Genomic DNA, 22996 nt, shown 5'->3' with positions numbered 1-22996 from the left:
TACATTGTTTTAAATATTATTGTTTATATTTTTAAGCTTACATTGTTATGTATTTAGTATTAATTTCTTGATTTTCTTCCTTTAATTGCAATATCTGTTGGTGCATTAATTCATTTTCACTTTTTAGTTCATCTTTCTCCTGCATCAGTGCCTCGCAGATAATGATGGACTCTTTTAGTTCTTCATGGGAACTTGCCACATCATGATCTATTACATTCTAGAAATAAATATATAAAAAATAAAAATATTTGGCTGAAAAAATGGTTGCCAGTGACAGATTTAAGGTCTGTCTACACTATAAAAATAGTTTGACAAAACAAGTGTGAGGTGCCCAAATATGATAGTGATATGTGATAGTGATATCATCATGTCTATATATGGTCACATCACATTTTGTTGTCACATATGGTTTGATAATGTAGACAGAGCTTTAGAAACAAAAAAAATAGAGGTGAAAAACCGCATGAATAATTTGTTTGTGGATACAGAAGGAAAATTACGCATCTTATTTAAATGTATTATGTGTGTTAAAGATGTATTGTCCCTTTAAAAACAAAAAATGAAGGTCTAAACATTCTAAATTTAAATTGGTCATATCAAAGTAATATTAAAGTTATTCACTTTAAGTTGAAAATACAAGTGTACGTAATTAACAGGTAAATTAATTTATTACATTTCGTCTAGAAAATCGTCAGGAGCGAAAGTAAACAAAGATTTCAAACCATGAGTATGCATTATGCATGATGCTAATTAGGATTGTTTACAACTCTTCACGGTTGAGAAGGTCTTTTCACACAGATCGCGAGGAAGTTTTATAATTATGCATACAGAGTAGCCAAATAAGGGCGTTGCATTATGAGATATGTTTTGATCAAAAACTTTGACTGGAAGTCAAAGTTATTTTTTGAACCAAAATATGTCTGTATTTCAGTTAAATGATTTTTTTTCCCGACTAATTTTTGGTGAAAGTTAATAACTATTATGATACTTCAAAATGACCCACCTTTTTTCAAATCTTTTTCTTTAAATTTTTTTGGAATTAGTCAAAGGGACAATACATCTTTCAAGCCTTAATTAAACTTTTAATTACACCTGAAAGCAATTTAGACTGGGTTGACATACCTCTGTCTGACAGCCAATTTCTTGTGCATGAGACATACTAACATCCATTATAGGTGGTATTTCAGAAAAATGCACAGCCCGTCGTCGTTTCTTTTTGGGTATAGATTCATCAGACAAAAAGCCTGAACATTCTTCAGCAAACTTTTCAAACTTGCTATCTGAAAATTCTGTAAATTCATACCACAGTAGTACTTACACACTGATATGACATTCACTAGATTTTATGTAACCTAAAATGACCAATCATGTCATCAACATTTTGTGTTTTTGACTACATAGTATGTATGTTGTTTTCTTTAATTTTTATTTGTGTGTAATATAAGCAAAATATAACATACCATCACTGCTGACACTGCAAGAGCTTATGCTACTTTTTGCTTTTGGAGAAAATTTAAAAGTGGTAGCGACATCAAATGATCCAACCTCTGCTGCCACTGCAGCGGCTGCAGCAATAGGGTCTGATGCTAGAAGGGGAAACTTTCTTGTTCCAGGACACCAGGTTTCACGACGGTTTGGCTAAAAACAAAATGAAAAAAAGTATTTTCTTTTATTTAGAGTGTGTTCAAAATTGGATTTTTCTAAAATGAAACTGGCTCACATAGCAAACAAACCTCCTAAATAACAAAATCTTTTGTAATTAAGATTTAACAGAAATATAATACAATTTCTACCTTTACAATTCTTTATATGATTACCTCAGTAACAAAGCTTTACAAAATGTATGCATTATACCTTACTAATAGGAAGGACAACCCACCCTTGAAAATTAAATTTGGTAAAGTAAATAGGGAGTGAGGTTATATGGAAACTAAAATGTATTGGGAATTGATCATTTTGTGTCAGAGGTGGCTTCTATATCAACATCAGTATGGTATCAATTGTTTATTTTAAATCTTACCCTTTTCTTGCTCTTCGGAATGGATTCACCCTGGCCTGATATAACCATTGTTTCCAAACGATTTCTAGCTTCAATCAGTTTTTGATTTTCCTCTGCCATTTGTCTCTTTTCATTCTCTAGAGATTGCCAACCATCTTTTAGTTTATCCTGTTTATCAAACTGAGAATAATATTATATAAACGGTAAAAATCTAATCAACAAACACCTATGTTAAGATTGGACTAGATCCGTATAATCTTTTTTAAATGAATTACCTGACAAATAACCTATGTTAAGATTGGACTTATCAATCCATAATCTTTTTTAAAAAATGAATTACCTGATCAATTTGTTTTTTGAGGTTTTCAATTTCACTTTTGTATCGTCTTAGCAACGCCTCATCAGACAAGATTTCATGCATTTCTGGTTTGTTCTTGATGGTCTTGGCCCGACTGGCAAACTGAAGCGTGTTATGCGTCTGATCGATGGCTGCCGGTGTGACAGTACAAATTATGGCAGTCTTTGCATTGCCTCCAAGTGATGGTTGCAGGATTCGAGTCAGCTTTGAGTCCCTGAAGGGAATATAATCTGATCCAGAGCTAAGCTTGTTGATCACTTGTCCCAATACAAACAAACTCTTGTTGATGTTACATGCTTCTTTCAAACGCACACCTTCTGCTTTTGTTTCATTTATTCGCTCAGAACCAGCCAAATCAACAAGGTTCTAAAAAAAAACAACTTTTTGTTAGTACTATTTATATATCTGTATGATTATGATTATCAGAATGATTTATAATCATTGGCAAGTTCCTTGATTCTTCAAACATAAAATAACATTTTAGATAAATTTAAGACTCATTCAAAACAGATTTTAGCCAACAAAAACCGACATAAACTACTTTAAAACTTTGTTTCATTCTGTTCTAGTTAAAATAATTTAGAAAGTTATTGTATTCTTACTAGTCTAGAAACTTTAACAGCTCCATCATATGACTGGCGATTATTGGTTCTTTCACGTGATTCAATAACCTATGAATTAGAATGAAATATTAAGATCTAGCAAATACAGTAGGCATATAGTACAATAGGAAAAAGTATTGATGCAATGGAGTGGATGTGGTTGAAATCTACAAGTAGATAGATGAATCATGAACTTCCAACCAAATTCTCTTTCTGTTATCAATGAATGTTACCCAGAATGGGAAAATATAATATAGAATATTCAATATTACGAGCCACTTAAAATCATAAATACAGGCCAGAATTCAATGAATTATTGTACAATTATATGTCTAAAAAATAACTTTTATCAAATAAATGACTTACAATACAGAAAATAGTATGTGATCTGCTACTATGTTCATTCATATTTGTCCGTCCGACGTGTCGTTGTTCTGTAAAAAAAGGTTGATAATGATACATAGAGTTCTGCTGTGCTGACGTCACGATGGTAGGTGGTGCTGCATGCAACCAGCCCGAGTGACTCCAATGGTTTGGAATAGGCTTATTGATTAGTCATTTTAAAACTTAATAATTATTAATAAAAACAAACTAAGATTTCAAAAGATCATTAAATATTTGTTTTTAATAATCTATTTATTCTTCAACTACAGTTTAAGTTAAAAAAAAATCAAGCTAAGATACATAATTTTATAGAAATACAGATGTATATAGTTTATCAACATAGTATAGTAGTGTTGAACACATTTTTTGGTTGGCTTGCAACCACGCAGCGCCATCTATCGTTGTGACGTCACACCGCAGAACTCTATACCGTATGTCCTCTGGTTTAATCCCACTTCTGGTCTAACCCCCTATTCTTTGTAAGGCACATCCCTAGGTATAGTTGCAGTATTGACTTTTCGTCTGGATGTAGGCTCTCTAGCCAGTTTAGATGAGGTTTTACAAGAAATACTTTTCTTTTTACATCTTTTTCCTGAACCAGGGTTTCCCCAGGTATAGTCCCACCCTCCAAAGTGTGCCCAATCTCGTGTTCAATGGGGGTGGGATTATACAAGAGGATATATGGTATTAAGCTATGTTTCACACTCTTTCCACTATCAGAGTTACCTCGCAGTTCTGTTCTAGCGCAACATATACCGGTTAAACATCTGAGATACCACCAATGGGAATTGTTTGACTAACTAATGTATCATTTTAAAGTTACATTGGATGCACAGTACATCTGAAAGCTATCAGAGTTATATCGTGGTTAATGGATGTAAAGCTCTGTCAACACTATCAAACTTTATGTGACAAAAAAATGTGATGTACCTATATATAGACACGATAAAGTCATATCACTACCATATTTGGGGACATCACACTATAACTTAGTATATGATTATGATCAGCTTTACGTGTATAAAACAGAGTTAACCTAGGTGTGTATTGACATATCTTCTACCAGATTAGATACATTTTTTAACTGTTAAAAAAGAGGTTACTGTAAACTTACGGTCCCCTTTCTTTAATAGGTCAATTATCTTATCCGCATTATTAACAACTTCTTCAGTCAAACCACTAACAAACACACGTTTCTACAAGAAAAGATATACATTATACTTAGGTGAATTATGTCTATAATAAAAATGTACTTTTGGTTATCTTTTTATAGCACACCTAATTCGATTTTTGTCATTTGATTGGACGATTGTGGGTCACAGTGAGTAGCCAGAACACATGACGATGTTGTAATTTAATTCGGGGAAAGATGAAATGATCTATTTTCATTCAGATTCGCCTCGTGAAAATGTAACCTTTCATTTTTCACCTCATAAAATTATTTGCCCTATTGCACTCATAAACCTTCATTATAATTATTGAATGTTTATGAGTGAAATGGGGCAAATAATTTGAATTTGATGTTATCTTATTGGAGAAGAATAATTCATCAGGCATGAGTGCATTTCTTCATAGCATTTACATAGAATAAATGCAAATATACATATTGTTAATGGCTTGTATTTCTACCACATACTATTTCATTTACCTCTTGTTCTCTGATGTTTAGCCCCTTTCCATCTTTACACAAAAGATCTGTGATGACTTCATTGTACAACTCCATGTAACAAACTCGCAATAGGTACTCTCTATCAGTTGACTATAAAAAACATTCTTTGTTAATGCCTTAAAAAAACCAAGAATTCATGTTTTTTGTATATACAGTATCTGATATCCTAAAATTCTGAATTAATTTATTATAAAAATTATAGATTTCAAAAAGAAAAAAATCATTATAAATAAATACAACCCAAGAGCTGTCAAAAAGTGCCATTGGTTGAAAATAAATATATTTTTATATTACAGTACACACAAGAAATGTAAAAACAAATATAATTTAATCAAAGATCAGAGTGTCTAAATTATTTTTATTTGAAGTTCATCCTACCTGGTCAATGGTATTAAAAATTTGTTGAATTGCCTTTGGAATTATTCCAGGTATACTCGCATTACCCTGCATTGTGAACGTTTTGCCACTGGATGTTTGCCCATAGGCAAAAATAGTACCTTTAACATCAAATAAACAACAATAGTATTAGCAACAAGAGGTTTGTATAGTAAAAGTCAGACAAAGATTCTAATGTGTGGTGGTAGGGTTATGATACACAGTGACATTACTGTATATCTTTGTGTATGTCATGTCAGCATTTTGACTGAATTGTGTACAGTAAAAAAAAGCAATAGATTAAAGATGTATTGTCCCCCAAAAACATGAAGATTAATTAAATCAGACTTTGAATATGTTATTTTGTAGTTTTAAAAAAGTTAAACCCTTCTGTAGAAAAAAAAAACAAAAAAAAAATGCTTTCACTTATAAAACGATAAAATAAATGGCTAAATTCAACCAAAAACCCACTGGCTGCAGGCCCGTAGCCAGGGGGGGTTTTTATGGTTCGGGCGAACCTCCCCCTTTACAGCGAAACCCCCTTAACCGACTGCGAACCCCCATCCCCGACATGCCCAATACCTCACCCTCATCTCCAAAAATCCTCCAAATACGTGCCCCACAGTACAAAAAGTTGTTTGTAAATTGAAAAATTCGTAAACTTGTTCGTGAACCTTCTTCTCTGTATGAGCGTCAACTAGCGATACGTGTCTGTAAATTTCTAAAAGCTGCAAATGAATTGCCGATTTTAACCTGAAAAATAAATGTTTGGTCCCTGCATGTAACATGATATTGACACGTTTCATAGCGAACTGGGGCACGAACGATTCGTACAAAGGACACCGCCAGACAACTGCGTACCTATAATTGTTTAGATCACTGGCAGTCAGGCAGCATGCATAAAGTATATAGCCTTCCGACGTACATCAGTATTTATGTGTGACTATGTATCATAGAGGATTATAGTGAATATTAATATTTTACACTATAATATCTATGGTATCAAGTACTGTAGTTCACATTATGGCATCCGATTATTTTTTTCTAGACCACCAGCCGATGCGTACTAAAATGTATCAATATCACCTATTTACATATTTGTATTCCTCAACAAATTGCTGTAAATAAATATTATAGATAGAGCTAGCAAATAGCATTTACCTTCAACCAGTGTGCTTTTTTCGGGGCTGCTCCTAGATGTACGTTCGCATTGAACTTGAACGCAAAACAAAATACGGAGTAAATGATCAAACAAGCGGCGGTTCCGCACAGAGCACGCGCATCTAACATACGGCAACAAATAGTTATCGTCCTTTAAATTATCGACGTGTTTGAGAAGGAGGAAAAAAGTACAATCTTTTTGCTCATTGGTAGAATGCTGCATGAGAGTGTCTTTTCCGGCCATCTAGGGGTGTCATTTAACAAAATTCGCTTCGCATCTGGGGGTGGGGCCTGATGCACTAAATATTTAGTGTCCGAACCCCCCCTTGACAGATCCTGGCTACGGCCCTGGGCTGGCAGCCAATTTGACATTTTTTTAGGTACATACATTTTTTTTCCGATCCAATTTTTGGTCAAAGTTGATAACTATTATGTTACATTAAAATGGCATATTCAACAAAAATTATTTTTTCAGGGGGACAATACATCTTTAATTACTCATTTTCATCATATTATACAAATAATGAATGTTTATGAGTGTAATGGTACAAATAATGACATGAGGTGAATGATGAAAGGTTATATTTCAATTAGGTGATTGCAAAACAATTATATATATATATTAGGTTTTTTATAATATAGTAAATGTTATATTTAAAAAAGGTTTTATGTACATGAAAAATAGAGAAAAAAGGTACTATTGAATAACAATTCAATAGTGCGTACTATTGCACGCCAGGAAGGAATTTATTTGGGTGTTATATAATATATTATTATAGTACCATCATATCCATCCATAGCTGATTCTATAATAGGCTCTGCAACTTGTGAATATACATCATTTGTTGATTGTCCCATATGAAAAACATAATCTGAAACAAAATGAACAGAATTCAATTTGTGAGATCTAAACAAAATCAGATAATATAAAAATAAATTGACACTCTTCTTTTAGTTTAAATGAACAAACAACATACATATTTGCTGTTTCGAACAGAAGACCTACCAAAAGTATAGGGTTTTCCAACATTTTTATTCTTTGAATCTACTTGATATATCGTACTATTTTCCACCTTCCAATGTAAGTTTGTATCATGACTGGATTCCCTATAACATTAAATTCAAATAAAACAATTATCAAATAATCGTTAGACTTTCCATTTCTTAAAGGTTTTGATAAATATTCACATACTGTATGAAGTAAATCTCAGAGTATAAATATACACAATATATATAAAATAGACAAATTATGAAAATTCACTGACCTTGTTATTAGAGGACGAACACGTATAGCAACGTGAACGTTATCCATTATTTAAACAATTTTCTTCCTGGAAAAAAATAATCCAAAACTGAAACCTACTAGGCTACCCTATCTATGATAATAAAGAAGAAAGTAAATTATCTGAATGTTATAGAATAGGCATTTGCCATTTGATTTTTCTCATCAAAATAAATAGCCTATAATAGTAATACTGCATAAGATATTTTGTTGCATACTAGCCTATCTAGGGCCTAGGCTATGTATGGCCCATGGCCATGGGCCTGATTCAAATTTTAAATTTAAGTTGAAAAAAAATGTTTCAAATCAATGATTTGTCAAATCATACACAAATTATAGCCAGACCACCATGCTATTAATTAGTAAGATTAAGAAGCTAGGTAGGCTAGTCTAGGCCTACTCAGGGCGCTACTGCAGTTTCGCACCACACTGTTATATCTTCGATTTCTTGCTTCATTTTTTTCTCGCACTCACATCATACAATTTTGGGCCATTATGTAACATGTTCCCATGATTTAGCCACCGTTATATTACCTTTATCACAATAAAAATGCCTTTCAAAACAACTCCTTTTTTCGCGAAAACTTCGATTGAACTGTGGCCATTTTAGATTCAGAAAATTGCCAGAAATCAATGTATGTTTTATTTTCTGTTTTTATTTTTAAACTGCAAATTAGAGTGGTTTTATAAAGAACCAGCTGTACATATCAAAACGGCGACGATATGAGTCCGTACATAAAACATTGATAGGAACCATTAATATAAATACGCCGTGGTTAGGATTCCGGCACCGGAACTCAACTGCCCACCGTTAGGGAATCCGAAACGCTGTTGCGCATGCCCAGAGAGCCGGTAATCGGCGACTCTATACTTTATCAACAGCGATGGATCATTTCATAGCTCCGCCACGGGGCGAACTAGCGTAGATGCCAACTAATACGGGATCCACTAATAGTAAATACTATAGGCTAGGCCTACCAGCTAGACGTGACCAGTGGGCCTATTTATTTTGTAATTAAAAAGTGGTTGCTTCATTCATATATAAACTTCATATAATTATGAATTATATAATTACATGAGTTGACTAGATTTATGATTTTTCATATAACGCATTATAACTGTACATAACATGCAATCACAAGTTAATTTGTTGACGGCAGCCACCGCGTGGATGTTTAAAAAACTGGGGGTCGCAATGCTACTACAGCATTACGATTCTTACGGTAGATAGATACTGATTCTTATTAATATCATAATAATTATTTTAATGCGTGAAGTAGTCGTATTTTAATTATTAATTCATGTATGGCCTAGGCCAAGTTTTATCCATCGCTCTCTTGCTCGCGCAACGACTAAATAGGCTACAGTAAATCCTCTCAGGTACTAGTGTGGTGTGTGGCACAAGCTATAATTCACTTCCGAGAGCTCTGGGCATGCACAATAGCGTGTCGGATTCCCTAATGGTGGGCAGTTGAGTTCCGGTGCCGGAATCCTAACCACGGCTATGCTCGCACTGGCCGATCGCCAAGTCGCCATGGGCGAAAACGTTTCTAGATTGGCGAAAAATAAAACGGCTACTTTAGCCATTTTGGCGATGACATATGATAAAATAGATAATTCAATAATCATTTTGGCGAAAGCATAAAGTCCAACTAAAAGGTCCATTTGTCGATCTCCAAGCATTTATTTTGTTCGTTATCACGTTGTTTACTTCAAGCTCCATTTTTCGTCAACTTGTTTCGGTGTACCAGGCGTCTCTTTGTTATTTCGAAGATGGAGATAGCAGAGGTAGACTGCACAGAGAGACAGACTTTACACGACACATGGATGATGAAGTCTACCCAAACTATCACGTGTTGTGCGCTGCACAAACGATCGACTACGTAGCCGACGGTCGGCTAATTACCGGGATTGTCTATATTTCGATAGGGGTGTACTTTTCAGATTAAAAAGAAACATTACTGTATAGTATCTTCGATGAATGACGTCTTAATCTTATCGAAATGAAAAATGTATGCGTTATGCATTTTAGAGTCTTCCAATTTAATGTAGTTTCATATTTTACCCTTAATAAACTTCGCTCGTGCGTCAGTGTAAACAAAACAACATGCGGGAAATGGTAGAGTCTAACGGGGATTTAGCTAAACACACACGTGCATCTGAGCGGGGCCGGCCGCCGGCTTCTGTGTTGTGTAAATAAATAATAATTGGGATAAATTTCTCGCCCTGACAGAAACGCTTCGGCGCAGCCTTGACGTACGTGTACTCTGTGCTTTGGCCTATATTATCTTACGTTTAACAACGATACAAGTGTTCGTTTGCTAGGAATTTTCCTCAATATTTTTAGCATACGATAGACCGTTGCGTTGTTGTACATAATTATGTAGGCCTAGGCCGGTGGTTCTGCACTTTCGCACCTCTTGAGCATACCCAATTTAAAAACATTAACCGGCTGCGCGGCGGTGATTCTGAGTGATTCTAGGACACGATTTTCGCCTGGTACGCCATGGAAGCCGTCACACGCAAACATGACCAGCCAAGCGTAAAAAACAAAAGTAACATAGCGTTCAGGGGATTTCAGAAAACTGTAAAATGTTTCTTATTAAATTGATAACTGTATGAATGCTGTATGATTAAAAAACAATTTGAACAATTGTTTTGATCATGTAAAAAAAATACAAAAAAAATATTTTTTTTAATCATACAGTGATTTAGGCATGGTTCTTTATCTCAATGCCTTACAAAAATCTTCAGGGAACAGTGTATAGACCTGTTGACATAGATAAATTGACTAAAATGTTTTTACCACTATATTTCAAAAATTTTAAATTTTGGCTATAAACCGATTCATTTGGCTAAATAAAAAAATTTGACTTTAGCCAGTTTGACTATAGATAAACTGATTTGACTAAAAAAAATATTTTGACTTTCGCCAAATGGCTAAACAAAATGAAATGTTAGTGCTACCCCAGCACGGCGATATAAATATTAATAGTAATACTAACAATTAAATATTAATTTAACCTTTATTTCGCCAGCTGAAAACATTTCTTGCTTTTCAAAACTAAATAGGGTAGGCCTATATGTGTAAGCGTTTATAACACTGCCCTCTATAGTTTCTACAATTTTTGGGGTAAAATGAAGCATAAATTCTGGCAATTAAGTGATAAATATAAGATGGCGAACATTTCGCAGTGTGTTGACAGCGAGTTCAGTATTGTTTAAAATGTTTTGAAAAGTATTGTTATTTTAAAAAAATTACTTCGTAAGTGGTCGAATCGTATAAACATGTTACATAATATTATGTTGTGAGTGTAAAAAACGAAAGTTTAGGTGAGAAATCGAAGATACCACGGTGTGGTGCGAAACTGCAGTAGCGCCCTACTCAGGCCTAATAAGCTCAGGTCTAGCCTAGGTGATATTATAATTAAATAGATAGGCCATCACAGCCAGCCAGGGCCTAGCTATAATTAGTATTAGGCCGCCCTAGCCATAGCCCTAGGGCAGCTAGCTACTGCTAGGCCTAGGCCCTAGGCATAAAGATTTTTAAAAAAGACCAACCAATCGATAGATTTATAATTATTATTACTAATTAGGGCTTAGCTAGGCCTATGGTTACCATAATTCAAACCTAAACTTTTCTCCCATCATGTACGCTTATTGTAAAATTAAGAAAAAGTTCATATTATACGCAATTTAGTAACTCACCTAGGCCTATATGTCCTAGGCCTATCTATCTGACGATCCACCGCACCAACACCATCGACGACGAACAACTCAATGACGTTTTTACAAAATTTAAAAGTGACCGGTTTGTCTTTTCAACATTGTTTTTTTTTTTTTTTTTTATAATAAGATAATCATATCAAATATTCACTGAAATAATAGATAATATAATAAAAAAGGTTGCTTTTATTTTTAAATATTTATTTCTTATTAAAAAATATAAATAAACTTACAAAATATTGTTGTAAAATGATAATAATGATCTAATTACAAGCCGACGATAAAAAGGTGGCGTCCTTCTACTTACTTACTTACTGTATTTCGAACTCGGTGGTGCAGTGAAGCGTACTCTCGAATAACAGGAAGATGTGAGTACAGTAAACTTATATTTTCTGTTTTACTTCCTTGTTAGAACACTCTCTTGTTTAAAAACGTCGTATATATTTGTTAACTTTAAATACAACAAAGAAAGATGAAATTCGTTCCAATATGCATCGTGATATTCATTTTGATTACAGGTAACTTCTATATTAAGGCACCAGTTTATTAATAATTATAGTACAGTATATATTAGCCTAGTACATTATCGGAACAGATCTAGTTTCGTCGTACAATATGAAAAGGTTAATGACTTTTTCGCTACATTTATATCTGCTTCCAAATGCATTTTTTTTTGTATAGATACTCTGTCTGACCAATGTCCGAACGGTTTTACCGTTCCTATTTGTCCACGACCAGATGATTCACCGTCAGAAACAAAGTGCTGTAAAATCAATAACCATGATTCATGTTGTGTAGAATCATACGAGTAAGTTCAATTTAAAAAAATGTTCTTTTTTATTAAAGAAACGATCGACAACGAACGACAGATAAGACATAGACAGAGCGGCGAACAAATAAAAATGACCATAACCATAGGCCTAAGTGTAATATCAAAGATGATGGTCCAAAAACATGAACAATAATTCGTTATTTAATATTAAAATTAAAAATGTTGGTATCATAAAAAGACCTAATACTACTACTTATACCACTATATGAAAAGACAAAATAATTATCAAGCAAAAACCTCCATTGGACGGCACTGTCAATTTAAAAAATTATTTTTACCATCCAATTGGTTCAAGTTAATAATGACATTAGAAAATGGCATATTCAACAAACAACATTTTTTGTCAGGGGTGGGAGACAATATTTTTAAGCCTAATTGGCCTCTAAAATTCTAAAGAGTAGTCAGTCAGGGAACAAAATGGCAAAATGTTTCCTACTTTCTAGGATTTTTATTAGATAATCTATAGGCCTATTGTTTTGACTACTCTTGTAACATGACATGCTGATTTTGCCATGTCCTCATCCAAGAAAGAAGATGTGTGTTGATTAATGTGGAAACGAAAGAAACGCATCATTTAATAAATAATATATTATAATTTTTAAACACATAAAATGAAATAATAATAATAATAATAATGTGAATATACTTTCATTTTCAGAGTATGGTTAATAGTTGTGGTAGCTGTTAGCATTGTCAGTTTCGTTACGTTCGTGGGCGTTGTATGTTGCTGTTGTATGGCTGGTTGCTATTTTTATGAACAACGTAAACGTTACGATTACGTTTGGGTGCGCTCTGATCCATACGGCAAAAACCTAAGCTATCAGAACACTTAAGGAGGATGAGTTTGGATTGTGTTGTCCTAGTTTTTAAAATGTTGATTTAATTATTGAAATGGGTTTCTATTTCTAGTTATTCATAGGCACGAAAGTGATGTATTTTCAGTTGTTTCCGGGTTTTTATAAATAGGCCTAAATGAATTGCGCATTGCGTAACCTAAACGCGAAATTGTTTACTTATGCAAGGACCCGAATACAACATCACCTAAAATTATGATTGAATGATACATTTACCGTCGAGCCTAAATGTATGTTATTTATTATGAAATACAGTATTAGAATTTTAGGAATTAATTTTACAGAACATTTTTTCCTAAAATAATATGCAATTTTTGGAAAATTCGTCATAGAAGAGGCAAATTTATTTTGCGAGACAATCACCATAATGGTTTTAAATACCTGGTGGTTGTGATATGCTTACAGCTATGTTTACTCTTCGCTTGTGTAGCAGTAATGGTGGACATGATCGGATGTTCCGGGACGTACCTCAAAAGGAAACAAACGAACCATCCTGGCCACAATGATGTCCGAGGCCACTTGCGAAGCACACCATATTATTCTACTATAAAACATTATTTAAACAGTTAGAGATCACAGTGATTGATCATCTTTAAAAAAGTTTCATGGGGAACAAAAATGAATGGTATTTGTTGTACAAAATATAATGCATCTGCCCAAAAGTTTTCAATATTAAGTCTGTCACGTAATAAATGTAGTAGGCCTAAAACATTGTACTATTCTAGTATGTTTATGTTATTTGCATTCCAGATGTTAAGAAACATTTTTGAAAGAGAATCAATAGTAACTTCTCGTGTACACGTTTTACATAAGTTGCTGTGTTTTGCATGATAATCGTAGGTATTTTAAATGAGATAAAACAAATAAACTATGACGATACTTTATAAAATAAGCATTATCATAAAACCATTAATGTGTTTTATATGAATTGAGCACGTAGTATTATCAATGCAGATTTCCGTCCTATTATTAGGCCTACAATAATTTCTAAAGGAAAGAAAAGTAACAAAGGGAATTTGTTTTTATAAATTTACTGCATAATTTGTCTATTGTTATACATCCGGGGCAGTTACTTCAATTGCTGCGTACAGATTACGTCACTGCATGCGCAGTGAACTAGAAAAAGGGGCGTTTAGAAATTGAACTCCGCCATATCTGCTGTCGTCGATGTGAACGTCATCTAAAATTCAAGTGAATGAATCATACAAAATATCACACAAAATCTTAGGCATCGACGTTTGAACAGCTACATTTATAGAGCATATATTTTATAAAAGTATTATTGCAATAAAATATTTGACTATTTTTCCTCCGGTATATTCACCTACCATTGTTGATCTGTGAAACTAACGGGTTTTTGAATCCGGAAGTTGTAGGTGAAAGGAGTTGTTGGAAGCTTACAGTGTAGTCGCTAAAAAGATGGGTACCAAAGACGATGAATATGATTATTTATTTAAAGGTAATTTCATAAAATACGTTGAACGATTATTAAAAACATTTGTGTTATTTTTTACGTGAAACGTTTGTCTTTTGAAAACTATGTTTACGTTGTTGTATACAATGTTATGAATGAGCTAGGCTTGGGTGGCAAAATCCGGACCGCGGTTGAGGCCTACATTTCCGCAAAGATACGGGACAAAAATGTAGAGGTGGAGGCCTGTCTGGGTTAGTGTTTTGGTATTGTTGTGAGGCCTACCTAGCCTAGCTTAATAAGTTAATAATACTGTTTGATTAGTTATGTTGATTATTTGCTTTTAGAATTATAGGCCTAGGTAGGCCTATTTTGAAAGTTATGTGAAGGTGGTTACTTGTTGATTCAAATAAATCAGGGAGGTGACAAAATTATTTTTTCACCTCCCTGAATAAATATTTCTAAATAAATGAAAGTGGTAGGCATCCTACCTTTTTGTTGTTGGGCTCATCCAAAAATAATATTAATTTTAGTAACAAGTAGTTTTTTTAGAGTGGTGGGTTAAAATCGCTTTAATTAATCCTAAGACCTAGTAAGTTAGTAGTACTAAATATACTGTACCAGGGGCGGAATTAGGCGGTGGCTAAACAGGCTTTAGGCCCCCCCTTAAAATTAAATAGCCATATATTAAAAAAAAATAAAATAATGACTATTTTTATTTTTCTGCAATATGACTGATCGTTTTTATTATTATTGTAGCCCCCCCTAATCTATAATGCTGGATCCGCCCCTGTGTACTCCTAGTCAAAAGCTTCCTACCTTACCCTGTACTGTACACTATTTATATACCGTAGTTCCCCGGTTATAATCCCACCCCCCTTGTACGTAAAATTTGCCCGAATTTGGGAGGTGGGACTATACCCGGGGATTTCCCGCTGCATGAACTGAAAATGACGATATTTCTTCTAGCTACGATTTAGGCTATCTAAAAGCTATATTCCGATGTAGGCCTAGCAATTATACGGCCAGGCCATCTAGGTAGGCCTAGGCGGCCTAATTGGTCTTAACTGTGCTATGCCTACCGTATAGATTTTCCCCGAGATTTCTACTTAAAAAATACCCTAATGTGATCTAGGCCTAGCTTCCTAAATCGACATGAACTCGATCATACAAGTTCTCCATGTTCACCCACACGCTCGAGCTCTCTGCTGTGTAGATCGCATGTTGTTGCATGTGACACAAACTCTACTGCTGCACAAGCCGGTCGGTATAGAGGGCGGTGTTTTTTTTACGGTAATCAAGCATGCACAGTAGTGTAAACAACAAGAAAGAATATGTACACGACGGCGAAAGGATGAACAGAACGTGACGATCAGGGCATGCTAGCCTTAGTTGTATTCAACTTAACAATGTTTGATGAGTTTTAAGTCAGCCAATTTCAGAGAAATTACTCTATTTTTTTGGTGAGAAATTGACGTCGGCCTAGCTAGCTACAGTAAGCCTAGGCCCACCTCTGGCCTAATGTTAAATTATACACTGGGACTTTGCCCGGGATATGCTAGCTTGCGAAGGTAATCGTAAAGTCGGGGGTGGGATTATACCCGAGGTGGGATTATACCCGAGGAACTACGGTATTTTATAAAACCCACCACTAATAGAATGGATTTAAAATATATAATTATTAAAAAGTAAACTGATACCAGTAATAAATTGTTAATTCAATTAACTGTACAAAATGCTTTATAAAAAGTAATGATACTGTAGTTTATGCTGATTAAAAGTTTGACAGACTGGTGTTCAGTTTTACTAATAGGTTACTGTAATACAGTAGTTTTCAATTTGAAGTAACTGTTAAACCGGCCTGACTGCAGTGAAGTATGCAAAACAAATTGATAGTATTATAATACTAATACTATATTGTAATGACCTGTATCGTACTGTAAACTGGCAATCCCTTTTGTGTGGTTTAGTAGTTTGATAAATGATGAGTGATAAGCAATGGGTATTTCCCAAGCTTGAATGGTTACACGTAGTAAAACCATCCTGATTCATCGACTTCTCATGGATTAAGTCATCGTATTCTAAAGCGCCAACCACCACTTACTCAACAGGTTTTGTCCTTTTAAATTCTTTTACAGATCCATTTATTCATAATAATAAGTGAAGCATAAAGAAGGGTAATAACTGTTTTATTTTCATAGAGAAAATAAAATGTATTACTGTACAAAATGGGTGTGACATCATTTCCTTATATAATGAAACCAGATACCTGTTGTGTGTACCTATTCATTGATGGTTTCCATGGCAAATTGACATTGTTTTATTATTTATTCAATGTTAAATAATTTGAAAACTCTTTTACTTTAATTTTCTTTTGGATTCATTTTATATACTGTAGATTACTGTGCACTAATTCTTAATATTATCAAACAATTTTTGTTTTGCCACAGTTGTTCTCATTGGAGATTCTGGTGTAGGTAAAAGTAATCTTTTATCAAGGTTTACAAGAAATGAATTTAATCTTGAAAGTAAGAGCACCATTGGTGTTGAGTTTGCTACTAGGAGTATTCAGGTTGATGGAAAAACGATAAAAGCTCAAATTTGGGACACGGCTGGTCAGGAACGTTATCGAGCCATAACTAGTGCGTAAGTATTGCCTTACTGTGTTTTCTTGATCTCAAAGATCTGTCTGAGAAGAGACAGCATCAGTTACACATGAATGGATACAATGGGAAATTAAACTGAAAGATGTTTCTAAAAATGTTTTTTTTATTCTATTATTTATTAATGAATTGAAATCGGCCTCCTGCATAACAATGACATGTTTCTGCTTAAGTAAAATATTATGTAAATAGTTTTTTTATAATGCTGGATTTCTCAATACAACTTCCTTGTTTCATGACCCCAAAGGGCAAAGTTCAGGTTTTTGTGTGTTTTGTATATTACAGTACTGCTACAGCTTGCTAAATCTGTATCTTAATTAAGTTCATACACTGTAACACTTTCCTCCACATTCTTCAATAGATTTATATCACATGATTGTAGTATTTGAACATTTTTAACACTCATATTTTATTATGGTTGTTACTGCATACATTACATTGCAATATCAGACTTTGTTATTATTTCAATTTTTCTGTCTGAAACCAATTAACAGCTCGCAATCTTTTATTGTCATAAATTTTCAGATGCTATTTTTTTTTTTTCAAGGTCACTTTACATTCACTTTTGTTTATTTCCGTCTTTTAAGTTCCAAAGGCATATTTTCATCTCGAAGATGCCGACATATTTTTCAACCAACCATATGCTTACCAGACTTCCATGTTTATATGATGATTTACATTATTTTCATTAATATTTTTATTAGATACTATAGAGGAGCTGTAGGAGCTTTACTTGTATATGATATAGCTAAACATCTAACATATGAAAACGTTGAGCGATGGTTAAAAGAACTACGTGATCACGCTGACAACAATATTGTTATAATGTTAGTAGGTAACAAGAGCGATTTGCGACATCTACGTGCAGTACCCACAGATGAAGCCAGAAGTTTTGCAGGTATTTTACCATTTTATTCCCTTCATTTTACCATTTTATTCCCTTCATTTTACCATTTTATTCCCTTCATTTTATCATTTTATTCCCTTCATTTTATCATTTTATTCCCTTCATTTCACCATTTTATTCCCTTCATATTATCATTTTAATTCCCTTAATTTTACCATTTTATTCCCTTCATTTTACCATTTTATTCCCTTCATTTTACCATTTTATTCCCTTCATATTATCATTTTAATTCTCTTCATTTTACCATTTTATTCCCTTCATTTTACCATTTTATTCCCTTCATTTTACCATTTTATTCCCTTCATTTTATCATTTTAATTCCCTTCATTTTATCATTTTATTCCCTTCATTTTATCATTTTATTCCCTTCATTTCACCATTTTATTCCCTTCATTTTACCATTTTATTCCCTTCATATTATCATTTTTATTCCCTTCATTTTACCATTTTATTCCCTTCATTTTACCATTTTATTCCCTTCATATTATCATTTTTATTCCCTTCATTTTACCATTTTATTCCCTTCGTTTTACCATTTTATTCCCTTCATTTTATCATTTTATTCCCTTCATTTTACATACAAATTGAAATACAATTTAGTGTATTAAATTTGCCTTTTGCATCATGTGACTGAGTCAGTGTGAATACTTATCAATGAACTGTCAACCTAAGCCAATCAAAAATACCGTAGACCTTCAAGCAAGAGCTCAAAGGCTAAGTCTGGCCAATCCAAAATAGATCTTTAAGCAAGAGCTCAAAAGCACATCACTAGGTCTGGCTGTTTGGTTCCATAGCCATATGTTATCAAAGTTCATTGAATATTTTAACTTGATCTACTAGTATAACTACTAATAGAATGCACCAAAAGGGACTTTACACTTCCAAATTAATTTGCTGATATCTATACACACATACTATGCTACTTATACTTTAATCAATATGTAATTATACGACGGCAGTATAATAATTTATGTTAATTACATGAAGTTCATACTAGTTCAAGATAAGATAGCATGGTTCTTGAGCTCTAATACAATAGGATTATTAACATGTTCAAACTAAGGCATGTATTTAAAAAGTCGTACGCATCCATGGATTAACATATATTATGAAAATTGTCTTTATTACAGAAAAGAATCAATTATCATTTATTGAGACTTCAGCTTTGGATTCAACGAATGTGGAACAGGCATTTCATCAAATCTTAACAGGTATAAAAGATAATTGTGATATTTGATACTGTAGTTGAACCTAAGGAAATATGTGAAATATGGTTGATAAAACAAAAATGCACAAACAACTGATAATGTTAGAAAAATATACTTTTTCTTTACAGATATCTATAAGATTGTATCACAAAAGAACATCAGAGATGGTGGTAACGGAGATGGGTCGCCAACTGATGATGTGGAACCTATAAAAATACCCCCAACACAACCATATGAACCTAAAAAAAGACCATGCTGCCAATCATAAGCTTAATCAATTATATTCTTGAATCTGTCAATAATAGAATCCTATTGCATTGTGGAAACAAAAACATCTATGATCACATCAACTATTAATTGTAGCAGATTAATATCGCTACAAATAATGACGCGAGTTGCGTTTGTATAAGGAGTTACCAGATCCAGATAAATTTGTATATAGTAAATGGATGTGGTACTGAAGTGGATGAATATTGCGTGCCAAACTGTTGGCGTTATCACCGTTGTGTTTCGCAGCCAGCAGAACCCACACAAGCACCTTACACCTACAGGATTCAATGAAAATGGAACAATAAATTTAGGAAAGAAAATGGGATAATTAATGGAACCTTCAACTGATGGTTATGGAATTGGTCCACGATATTTATCGGCCTGTCCATTATTTTTTTGTTTTTTTTATTTTTATATAATTTTTGGTTGTTAATCATTGCACAATAATATTGTATAATTATCAGTATATATTAGTTATTGTTTTTTTTTACTTGTGTTGAATGTTTCAAGTTAAAAACAGATTTTGATGCACAACAAACATTTACTGTAACTCTCTGTTTAAAAATTACACCAATAATATGTTTTTTCCTTGCAGACATAAACTAGTGAAATACTGAAATTTGAAAGTGGTGTTTAATTAGACTGATATACTAGATGTTTGGTACAAGATTCTGGGTGTTAAACCTGAATGTATGTAATTCTTCCCTTTGCCGCTTATATTACGATATTTGTCTATGTAGTGGCTAAAGAAAACATAAGTACACATAAAGTATGTTACTGTTTGCAATTTGCATAGTAAATGTACAAACAAGATTGTTTGGATCATTGACATGACAGGTTATTGCTAACACACAGTTAATTGCGTATGTGTTGCAGTACTTGAATGTCAACCTTACAATGATTGTGTTGAAATATGCATTTCAAAAACAGTTTTCTGTTTCTGCAGAAAAACATGCTAGCTGTTAAAACAAGCCCCAGAATAAAATATTACAAAGCATTGACTTAGCCTTGGTATCTTAGTATCTAGCTTGACAAATATACACACTCCTGTAAAGCAATACCCAGTGCTTGTAAATTTGCTGGCATATAATAGTTTAATGAGAACAACAACAGCCACAAAACACAGTATAACCACCTAATACACTATTTTTATTTAATTTGTATAATTCTACTATTCTAGCCTTGAGTATATAAAAAATGATTTTTGTTTTTCATTTAGTATTTTTTGATTGTGGATCATCAGGCATTTGGTGTATTATAGAGCTTTCTTCACTAATTAATTAATATTGTATGTTAATTAAATGCAATAAATACTGCTACTTGATTTTAAAAACAAATCCTGAATAATAATACTGATAAATATTGTATACAAATTCTGTTATTTGTTTCACTTTTTATTTGTTCCCAAATCCACTGAAGGTAGTTTTGTAAAATCACAGTCCAGTGTAAATAAATGGATAAACCATGTAAAGTGAATTTTAAACTCATTACATTGTAAGCCCTTATTATGAATTTTACATCTTAAATTGTCATTACCATACATACATTGCAACTCGATCAGTATTTATCAGTCATAAGGCTTCTTGCTTTGTCAGAAATGCAGTGTTTTTGGTTTAAAAGAAGGCTAACCAACTACATTTTTGGTCCTCTAGTTGCATCTAAACCCCACCCCCTTCCCATAGTTGACCCATTTCCAGTATCTGGCTGGATGTCTGTTGTTTACTGTACTTGAGTATAGTATTTTCTTTTACAAACATTTGGTCCCATTTCTCATTCCGATATTTATGTCATTAGAAGAACAACCAAACTGTTAGATTATTCAGTACAGGTAGTTTAAAATTTGTGGTACAGTTATATTTTATGGACCAAAGACCGACAACATAGATTGATGTGAACGAAAAGGTGCAACAAACATTTGCAATTTAACATGGTTAATACTATTGACAATTTTCAATCTAGGCTTACTACATAGTCTATGATGAAATATAAAATAGCAGTACGCATTTCTTAAATACCTACTTTAAAACCAAGTTATTTTTGTGTCCTAAAAATAATTTTTGCAATAACATTTTTGATAGGTAGATAGATAGGTTTGCATACCCTAATGTTCACTACCAACATAAATGGCTTGTCATGTCAATTCTGTTAAAAATCAATTGTAGATATTTGTATTTGTAGTGCTAAATTGTTTTATTCTAAGTTACGTAAATGAACAATGTACGGTATGCATTATTTCCAAAAACATCCGTTACGTATGAGGCAATTGCAAAGTATTATTCCCGGAACATTTAATAGAGAAATCCAAAATATTTTTAATTTATTGTTTTTTGTCATTTTTGTTGTTACGATTATATTAGCAATTTCTGTTGATTTTTGTAGACTATTTACTGTACATTAAAACTGTACAAGTTTTGTAAAAATAAAGACTTAAAATTTCTAGTCGGTTTAGAAGTTAACATTCTAGCCGATGAATGAATTTATGTACATGCGTGTTAAGTGATGTCTAAAATGCTGATGTTCATAAATGATAATAGATAATACAGTTATTATTCCAAGTGTTAATTCTCAATTATGTCTCGAGGACTGTCATTTTATTTGTTTTTTCCAATTGTCATGATAAATAAATATATATTTTTGTTGTGAACAAATTATCCATGTTTTTATTACATGGAAAAGTCTACTAATAAAGGGGGGGTTTCATAGTAGTAACATATATTCCATTATTACACAGAGGGTGATATTAGTAAAATATTGTTTTGCTATAAAAATGATTACTGTGAATTCCAAAATAAAAAATATATATATACATCCTATATTCAATGTAGAAACCTTTGAAAATATTAGTAAACAATAATTGAATTTGTAATTTCATGATTGAACAGTCTACATGTTTCAGTTAAATAAATTGAAGTAGCTTCAAGAATGATGTTTTTTATTATTTTGCTATCGTTTCCAATTTACCATACTCGATAGCGACAATCCAAACCTTTTATATGCCCACCAGGCATGTTTTATAACTTAACCTGGATTTTCAAGTATGAGAATTATTCATGTATTATCTCATGTGCATTAAAAAAAGAAACAATGCATCTACACTTGCCCCAAGTATCTTTCTACGTCTTTAGTATCCATTTACAAGTGGCAACAACTTTAGTTTTGTTTGTAACTAAAGTATAGGATAAGTATGACACGCCATGTAGTATGAAACTTATTCATGTATTATCTCATGCACATTAAAAAAAAAAAAACAATGCATCTAGACTTGCCCCAAGTATCTTTCTACGTTTTTAGTATC

At 33.0% G+C, this 22996-nt stretch overlaps 2 protein-coding genes across 3 annotated transcripts in view; one reads left to right on the top strand and one right to left on the bottom strand.

Moving 5' to 3' along the window:
- The window catches only part of LOC140040558 (uncharacterized), a 31309-nt gene extending 19711 nt beyond the window's left edge, over positions 1-11598 (bottom strand). For both annotated transcript variants that reach the window (XM_072086586.1, XM_072086587.1), the window contains exons 1-14: positions 11539-11598; positions 7814-7879; positions 7555-7655; positions 7331-7420; positions 5391-5509; positions 4992-5102; positions 4458-4539; positions 3326-3393; positions 2960-3028; positions 2340-2723; positions 2021-2179; positions 1461-1638; positions 1123-1289; positions 42-217 (exon numbers count right to left, since the gene is read on the bottom strand). In XM_072086586.1, the coding sequence (XP_071942687.1) occupies positions 42-217; positions 1123-1289; positions 1461-1638; positions 2021-2179; positions 2340-2723; positions 2960-3028; positions 3326-3393; positions 4458-4539; positions 4992-5102; positions 5391-5509; positions 7331-7420; positions 7555-7655; positions 7814-7860 (1751 nt within the window). In that variant the 5' untranslated portion in view covers positions 7861-7879; positions 11539-11598. The remainder of the gene's footprint in view (positions 1-41; positions 218-1122; positions 1290-1460; positions 1639-2020; positions 2180-2339; positions 2724-2959; positions 3029-3325; positions 3394-4457; positions 4540-4991; positions 5103-5390; positions 5510-7330; positions 7421-7554; positions 7656-7813; positions 7880-11538) is intronic.
- Positions 11599-11891: 293 nt separating this feature from the next.
- LOC140040554 (ras-related protein Rab-11A-like) lies at positions 11892-22956 on the top strand. Its single transcript, XM_072086581.1, has 7 exons — positions 11892-12074; positions 12238-12364; positions 13047-14701; positions 17104-17299; positions 18021-18214; positions 19354-19434; positions 19560-22956. The coding sequence occupies exons 3-7, from the start codon at positions 14662-14664 to the stop codon at positions 19697-19699; spliced, it is 651 nt and encodes a 216-aa protein (XP_071942682.1). The 5' UTR covers positions 11892-12074; positions 12238-12364; positions 13047-14661; the 3' UTR covers positions 19700-22956.
- Positions 22957-22996: the final 40 nt, after the last annotated feature.

The sequence above is a fragment of the Antedon mediterranea genome, chromosome 2 (assembly GCF_964355755.1).
Source record: "Antedon mediterranea chromosome 2, ecAntMedi1.1, whole genome shotgun sequence".
NCBI classification, from domain to species: domain Eukaryota; kingdom Metazoa; phylum Echinodermata; class Crinoidea; order Comatulida; family Antedonidae; genus Antedon; species Antedon mediterranea.
Note: the sequence above shows the minus strand (reverse complement) of the source record. Positions and strands in the feature narration are given on the sequence as shown.